General features: G+C 36.5%; 1 protein-coding gene across 4 annotated transcripts in view; it reads right to left on the reverse strand.

Annotated features, from left to right (window-relative positions):
- Positions 1-7,219, reverse strand: part of LOC123880360 (amino acid transporter AVT1D-like) — a 36,490-nt gene extending 29,271 nt beyond the window's left edge. For 2 of the 4 annotated variants that reach the window (XM_045928462.1, XM_045928461.1), the window contains exons 1-2: positions 7,104-7,219; positions 6,413-6,506 (exon numbers count right to left, since the gene is read on the reverse strand). In XM_045928462.1, coding sequence (XP_045784418.1) covers positions 6,413-6,496 — 84 coding nt within the window. In that variant the 5' untranslated portion in view covers positions 6,497-6,506; positions 7,104-7,219. Of the gene's footprint in view, positions 1-6,412; positions 6,507-6,669; positions 6,689-6,902; positions 7,039-7,103 lie in introns of those variants that run through there. The other 2 variants (XM_045928463.1, XM_045928464.1) reach the window with 2 other exon arrangements.
- Between the last annotated feature and the right edge of the window lie 1,766 nt (positions 7,220-8,985).

The raw sequence follows: 8,985 nt of genomic DNA on the forward strand, positions 1-8,985 counted from the left end.
GTCATAGGTACTTATACAGTAGGAATGCGCAGCATAGGGAGTGAAATTTCAAAATCCTTTCTACATTTCTTATGCATTTCAAGCTTCTGAACCCACAGGTTTAATTTGTACGTAATTTTATCTATCAGTTAGTGTTTTATATTTAAATAGATATCACGTACTTAGATAAAAAAAAATGTTCTTAGATAGAACAAAGGCCTGTCTCTACGAATATTCTTATCGGTCACCATGAAGAAGGCCTTTCTGTTAGTTTTTAGGGTTCCGTACTTCAAAAGGAAAAACGGGACCCTTGTAGGATCACTTTGTTGTCTGTCTGTCCGTCTGTACATCTGTCGTGTCTGTTCGTCTGTCGTGTCTGTCAAAAAAAACTTACACAAGTAGTAAGTACTTCTGTGAACGTGCTTCTCAATGACCTAGGACCTTGAAATTTGGCAGATTCTTTAGGCAGCTCAGGTCTTACAGCACAAGTTAAGGAAAATATCCGAAAACCGTGAATTTTTGGTTGCATCACAAAAAAATGTGTTCATGAACAAATAATTAATTAGTATTTCCAATTTTCAAAGTAAGATAACTATAGCAAGTGGGGTATCATATGAAAGGACTTTACCTGTACATTCTAACACAGGTTTTTATTTATTTTTATGCATAATATATAATAGTTTTTGATTTATCGTGCAAAATGTCGGAAAAAATACCCGAGTACGGGACCCTCAGTGAGCAAATCCGACTCGCACTTGGCCGGTTTTTAACGTATACAACAAACCACTGAAGAGATAACCGAACTATAGACAGAGAGGTACAGAGTAGAAACGAAGTCATATTATACAAACTACAAAGCTTTAAGTAGCTAGATATTTTTAAGAGATTCATTGCAACGAACCCATAATTTTTTTTATGTGGAATTAAATTCGGCGAAAGTGTGTCTGTGTGTCTATCTATTTTTGACTTTACCTTTTTACATCCCATCTTCTTAATCTTGTGTCCCGAAAACGGACATAAATACTTATAATAAAAATATTGCCTACTTTTTATCCCGTAAAATCAAAGAGTTCTCTGAACGGAATTTTTATTAACATACATCCACGCAGAAAAAGTTCAGGCATCAATAATCTGACTAATTTAATGACTGACTAATAATAATGATAATCAGTAACTTTTATCTAACTTTACGGTACCTACTATTATATTTTACTATTTAATTTTAATTTTTTGACATGTACACAATATTTTAAATGTATGACGATGTGATTATTTCATATTTATTTTTTTAACTTTTGGAATTGTAAATCTTAATATACTTAGATGCCTCTAATTGTCATAATAAAATCTAATAATTGTAATTCGTGTGATTGTGAATAAAATGATAATTGTAATACATTGGAATAAAGGCTTTATTTATTTATTTTATTTATTTAAGGTGCATGCAGGTGCAGGTCTGCCCGCGAAATTCAAATTTAATTTGGTTTTTCGCAATTTGTAAACTAATATGACAAAGTAGGCTTATGGCACCCAGTTTAAGAAATTAGTTATGGCATCGACTTATTTATTAGTAATTCATATCAAACTCATTATATTTTTGACTGATTTCGCGGGCAGACCCGTGTCAAGCTATGTGTTCAGTCGACCAATCAGATTCATAATAATAGATGACGTGAAAAAATTATCACGTCATCTTTTAAAAATCTAATTGGTTGACTGTACACATCTCCTCTCCGCTCCTCTTAGATGGATACCGGGCCTAAGAGATAAAATAAGGCTATTTTAACCGCCCCGAGCGGTACCGACTGCTTCTTTATGCTAGCCCGTTTACTCTGTGACAATAGTGCATTTGGGGGGACTAACCTAATGAGGATTTATGTATGTCTAGGATGATTCCGGTATGGTTAAAATGTAGAGTTTGCAATTGCAACATAATTACATTGATACATTGATTAATATCAGAGCTGACACTGCAACCGATGACATATATGTAAGTAAGTATATCATTTTATATTTGGATGGAATGATAATAAGAGTAGGTATGCTATCATCTTATCAGTTTGCAGCCATCTTATGTAAATCTATAATGTTAATATATGAAATAACTAGGTTGTTTTCGGCTGCATTCCTGCGTCCACGCCGCGCCGGTAAAGGTGATATGTGAAGGCAAAATAATATTATTGGAAAAGATACGACTCGACGATTTAAATAAGATTATCGTCGATATATTGACATAAGCGTCATCATTACTAAAGTGTGTCTGCTTGTCTATTAGTCTGTCTGTCTTTAACCTTTTCACGGCACATTCGTTTGTTATGTATATATACTTACATTTTACATACAAGATTACATTACGTTTTACCAATATTGAGAAGTGGTAAGTACGGAGAGAGCTTGCATGATGCATCCCTTTTCTAGATACATAATACTTTTTATCCCGGTTAAAGAGTTCCCGCGTTGCATCCCAGAAACTACTTTCATCCGTGAATATATTATGATATTTTCGATAGGTTTTTTTAAAACCTAATCCACACGAAAACTTTCACGGGTAGTTCCTTGGTAGTTATCCATACTAATATTATAAATGCGAAAGTGTGTCTGTTTGTCTGTCTGTCTGTCTGCTACGTTTTCACGGCCCAACCGCTTAACCAATTTTAATGAAATTTGGTACAGACTTGGGATACATCCCGGGGAAGGACATAGGCTACTTTTTATCCCGGAAAATCAAAGAGTTCCCACGGGATTTAAAAAAAACGAAATCCACACGGGCGAAGCCGCGGGCATCCCCTAGTTGGAAATAGTTTTTGTTAGCACTGGATCTCATATCTAGTCTAGAATATATTAATCGTCTGCTCTGTTTAATTTAGGATCCGATGACAGTGAGTGAAAGCGTCCCTGTTATACAAATTATAATATTTAATTACATTCATTTGTAACCTCAGATCCTATTACATTTATCAATTCTATCTCGACGAAGTATATTGAAAATGTTACAGTAAAACTTTAAGCTAGCCGTATTTAATTATATGTACTTACTGTACAAATCATGCCCGCTTGGAATGGTGCCAAGAATACTGAACAGGCAGGCTAATTCTTTACCCAAAAAATGAGCCATCCCTATTGAATCTAGTTGTATCTACTAGGTATGAATACTTTTTACCTTTGTAAGTATTTTATGTCCTGGAAAACAGATCATAGAAATGATAGCAGTTTTTATTCGGCTATAAATCTGTTATGCCTATTTCTATTGATAAAAAAAAACATTGCGAGAGGATATGCTTCCAGAAAAGACTGAAAAGAATTATAGGGTACAATATTTCCAGGGGCTTTTGGGCGTTGATCATGATGTTGACACAATTTGTTAAACACCTCAACATTTCAGATCTAACGAACTTCTATCGCGCTCATGAACTCATAGAATGCAGCCTTGAAAAACGAGTTGGTTAAATACCTTTTGGTATCATATTTCTCATGATTTATTTCCGTTCTTTGCGATTGCAAAACGCAATTGAAATTTGACTATGTACTTAGCTAATGAAATCATTATTTGAAACTTGTTTACACTTTACTTTAATATCTGGCTGCTTTACTCTGTCACTCGTTCGATTTTAGCTATTCAGTGGACATCTTTGACATATTTACGTCATATGTCCGATTTGAATCCGATGCACATCCGAGATATTCTCACGGATGACGCAGAAAACTCATGGAAAACTCTGATGACGGAAGTCGGAGCTCGTGTGTATGCTTCCATGCAAATAGTTCTATGACTACTTCGGAACGCATTTTCATGGATTCGGATCGGATGCAGTGCGTAATCGCCTTAATGGGGGAGTCTTCAAACGCTGAGCTCTCCGGCCGGTGCGAGGTCGCCATTGTAGTACCTTGGGAACCCAGCGTCTATTAAATTAATCTATTTGTTTAAGGTTTAACTATATACAAGGTTCATTACGATTATGGTGTAAACGTCAACTCGGTTGAGTTGTTCTGTACACCAACATCTCTCAACTCAACACATCCTTACCCTGGCTCATTCTGGTTCATTACTACATAATATTATTTTGATCACGAAGAGTTACGTTAAATCTGCCTTTATAATTTATATGGATACTAGCTGATAGGTACCCGAGACAAGCATCTTTCGCTGGCTCGGAACCTTTTCTACCAAGAAAAGCAGGCAAGAAACTCAGCGGTTGCTCTTTTCAAAGATTCGATTTAATATAATATTGCCACGCATAAAAGTAATAGCAGTCCAGCAAATTGATAGAACGATTTGCTAGTCAAATCCACGCACTTTTATCGTGGACACAATCTTCGATTATTAATTGCTTTTTCCAGAACATACAGCTACTTTGTAATTCTAGAAGCTGCCAAACTATAATTAAGGAATGTAGCTATTAGCTTTAAAACGTTTCTGATTTTAAATAATGTATAAAAACAAGAATTTAAAAAAAAAACATCAAAATCGGAGCTGTTTCTGAGGACTTCCTAAGATTGGCTATTTTGCGGCTTTATTTACTCCACTATATCTATAGTTACCCAATAAATCAAGTGTCTAGACTGTAGACTCGTGATTATAATCATATATTTTAACCCTAATGTGACATACTTAGCGAAGCCTGCTAACCACCTTGCACGCAACAGTAAGTACCTACGATATACCTGGACGTACCTACTTAGTTAACCTCCGTTTTAATGATCTACTTACCTATATCTATTGTAAAACGCTTCATATATTAGTATAGAGAAAATGTCACTACAAATAATACAAGCTTAATTCGCCATAATTCACCAGAACAGACAAATATGTGTGGTACAGTATAATAGACATTGTGGCACACACCACATGCATGTTAAGGTACGTGTTCAGTAGTTGGGTGGCGGGCAGTGCATAACTCACTATATTTTTGTCGCATGCTGCACATACAGATTTATCTGTTTTGGCGGATTATAGCGAAAGCTGTGAATTTACTATGAACTAAATTCTAATCTATGCTTTAAAATACTATCGCTGAATATTATAAAATTTGTATATGTGTTCGCGGCATGCTAATGGCACGATTTCTGAACCGTTTTAATTAAAATTTGGGATGGACATAGCTTACACCCTGAAATAGTACATAAACTATAATCCCAGAAAATCAAGGAGCTCCCACGAAATTTAAAACACACAGGTATAGGTGTATTCACACGATTGAAGCCACGGGCATCGTCTAGTAGATAGACATAAAGTAAGTAGGTAAGTTCTCATTCAATAAAGTAATTTGGGTATTTGATTTTAGAAACATTTTCGCTTATCTTCTTAGAACTACTTAGAATATACCCTAGTTTCACATAAAGCAGTTGTCGGCTTTATTATCTCACTTGGAGGAAATGTTGCGCAAGAACACGAAGGCACCTACCTATTTAATTATAATAATATGAGTTGAGGCGTAGTAGGTAGGTTGTAGGTACTTACTATTAAATTATATTCTGTGGTTGAGGTTAAGCTATTTTTGTGTCCATATTACCACAGATACTAAAACCGGTTTCCGTAACAAGATCGAGTAATTTCCACGCTCATCCTACACAGTGACCATATTTTGGTTGAACACCGTGTTAAGAACCGTGTGAGCACATGGGCCTTGTTTGGGTTCGATTCTAGGCAGTTCAATTTGGGAACTTTAAATACTAATGTGATTTAAGTATGGACCTGTCAGGAGGCTTCGACCGTGCCTAGTTTCCAGCTGGCGAAGCGATTTAACGTTCCGGTACCTACTGTAGATATACGTGTTACAAAATACGATACCGTAAAGAAACCTGTTCCCATCTTAGGCAGCATTATCACTTTATTACGAGGTAAGGTGGCATTTAAGTACCTTAAGTCCTTGTCATAAAATAAATAGAAATAGGGAAATAAAGTTTTGCGAAAATAATCCGTTATCTGCGGTTTACCTACGGACTAAAAGCGATCGCAGCTTTTAGCTCCCGAAAAGCAATCAATTTGCCATCGTGTCACGAGTAGGTAGGTACCTCTTAGCTAACGGCTAATGAACAATCTATCTTTAACTTGTCGATAAGTTACTTAGCAACGGTGTTATTTGTCAAAAAGACTTTTGACGAATAACAACATTGCTAAGTAACTTATCGACAGATTACAGATAGATTGACTTTAATTTTGGCCGTAAGCAGATTCCTATATTTTGTCTCATAAAGAGCCATAAAGAGTTTTAGCAAGAGAAGGATAGATTTTTACCCTGTAGTGCCTCAACTTTCGCGAACGACAAAGCAAGTTGGCCGCGACATAAAATACAATTTTATGAACTTTTTGGAAAAAGAAATTACCCAGGTAAGTACTTCATAATAAAGATATAGAAAAGTATTCTTCATATTGAAAATTTTACGACTCTTGAATTACAGTAGTTAAAGTAACAGTAAGGGATTATGTACTTACAACTCTAGGCACCAGAGGCGTGGATTCCGTCGGCTCTGACTTGCCAGGCACCATGGTCGCCTCCAATCCGTTTTTCTTCGACATTTCGATTCAACTGAGAAACAAAAAAAATATTTGACAGTTATTTATCATAAGTTCTACAAATATTCAAAAAACTTGTCAATTTCAAGAGTGCTAATAGCTAGTAACGGTGGAAAACCGCCTGTCTCTATTACATGGTCTCTATCTACGCACACTTCACTTCACGGTGTACGTACCTACTTGTATTAATATTGTAATGGATCGACATCCTGTAATTTTATTCGATCAGCCAAACCAACTAAAAATTACCTAATAATCTAACTTCTGTATTGTTTTACGTGAACGATTAACCCTTCTAGAAATATAGGTGGTAGGTACGAATAAAAACAAAATTAAGTTTCATTTTGATTTAAATAAAACAGTGGAACTATCAAAATATAAATTTTTGAATTAGTACATATAGACCTACTTTAAAAAAGCCGGTTCATATAAAAATTAAATTTTGAAGTCACAAAAACTCGCCCTTAATCTACAGATACGGATCGGTGTGTTTAGTCGCGCGTCACGTCGCGTCGGATAGCCAGTGGGTACAAAGGCGATTTCCTGTGGCTATCTAATAAGTGTCAATAAGCTAAATTATACGGCTTCTGGTTCTGTGGGTTCCACTCACCACGGTCGCTTCCCTAGTAACACACGGTACAACTACACGGCCGCTCACCGCAAGGCTTCTTGACAAACTGGAATCGGATAGTGGTAAGTGCCAAGTGGATCCAGTTGCTCGGCGTGCTCGGATCATTAATTAAAGAGCCATTTTCTCTTAGGTATCTACTCTATGTTATATTTAGATAGAGTTTCTGATAGAGACAGTTTGGGAGTTCGTTTTTTACTTTAATGTGGTGTTGGGTGGCGTTGCCTACTTGTTTAGAGCTAGCGCAAACAGACGGAGTGGGTAGAGCTGAGATTTTGTGGAAACAACTTAAACTCAACTTTATGTTAATACTTCTTTGACAGTATGGTACTTAAATTGGTACACTGCACATGACTGGAAACAAAGCAAGGAGGACGCGCGCCGCATAGGCGCATCTAAGCTTTCCGTACGCTACCGACTCTATGTAATAAATAGAGCTTAGCTTACGTAGTGAATAAGAACGACGCCGCGCCCCAGCCCTAGTGGTGTATGTTGTGACTTGCGTCTAAGCCGTAGACCGCTGCGTTTTTATACCTTGGCATTAAAGTCTGCAGACTTCGTATCTGCATACGAAGACATAAAAGGAGGTTTTCATTACAAAAGTTCATAATAAGGAAAGTTCTACTTTGGTAGCTTTATACAGTTTGTCATATTTCATGCGTACTGGTCATAACGCGTCGCCATTTCGGAAAAATTTTACCGAAAAGCAATAATTTTTATTATCTTCTCAGAGCCACCTTGGCTATGAATATTTTAATATTTTTGTTAATAAGAATTAACAAAAATTAGAAGACAGATCGCAAATTTTGTTGGAAACCTTTTCGGGAGTTACAGTGAAGTCAACCGAGAACGGGGATGAAAACTTGGAAGAAGAGAAAACGAGAAGATATTATTTTTAACTAGAGGATGCCCGCGACTTCGTCCGCGTGGATTTAGGTTTTTAAAGATCCCGTGGGAACTGTTTGATTTTCCGGGATGAAAAGTTGCCTATGTCAATCACAGGGATGCAAGCTACCTCGGTACCAAATTTCATACGAATCAATCAAGCGGATGAGTACTTAGGAATCCCGCGGGAACTGTTTGATTTTCCGGGATAAAAAGTAGCCTATGTCCTTCCCCGGAATGTATCCTAAGTCTGTACAAAATTTCATTAAAATCGGTTCAGCGGTTGAGCCGTGAAAGCGTAGCAGACAGACAGACAGACAGACAGATAGACAGACAGACAGATAGACAGACAGACAGACACACTTTCTCATTTATAATATTAGTATGGATATCAGTGAACCTGAACCACTTTATGGTCATTGAAACGGAAGAAAAAACATTAGTAAGACTTGGCCCAAACACAGCAGAGACCGATAAATCGATCGGTCGATCGCTCTTCGTCATTATCGCTTCATGATACTTAACACAGGACCTCAGACTGCTCAACCATATTTTGTTTTAACATTACAAGACCTTCAGTTAGAAAGCATAGGTACGTCATCCTCCGCACTGGCCAGACCTATCTCCTACCGGTTCCCATTTTTCCGCAATTTGGACGATTTCCTGCAAGGAAAACTTTGTGCACAAGAAGCGATACAAAATACCTTCGTAGACTTTGTGATTCCGATCATTCAATGTTCTAATTGCAAACATATAGTTAAAATATCTACATAAAGGCCTGTAGGTATGAGCTTCTCTCAAGGAGACAAAAATTATACTATAGATAATGGGGTAATTTAATTAAATAGTAAATACTTCGCTTAAATAAATAAAATATAATTTTTAAAGAGAGAAACGTGTTTCAATTTTTCAAACAGAGTCTATAACTGACCCATAATCCAATCTTAATTTTCACCACTTATCCATAGTTCGTGGATTG

This window comes from Maniola jurtina, chromosome Z, assembly GCF_905333055.1.
Source record: "Maniola jurtina chromosome Z, ilManJurt1.1, whole genome shotgun sequence".
NCBI lineage: Eukaryota > Metazoa > Arthropoda > Insecta > Lepidoptera > Nymphalidae > Maniola > Maniola jurtina.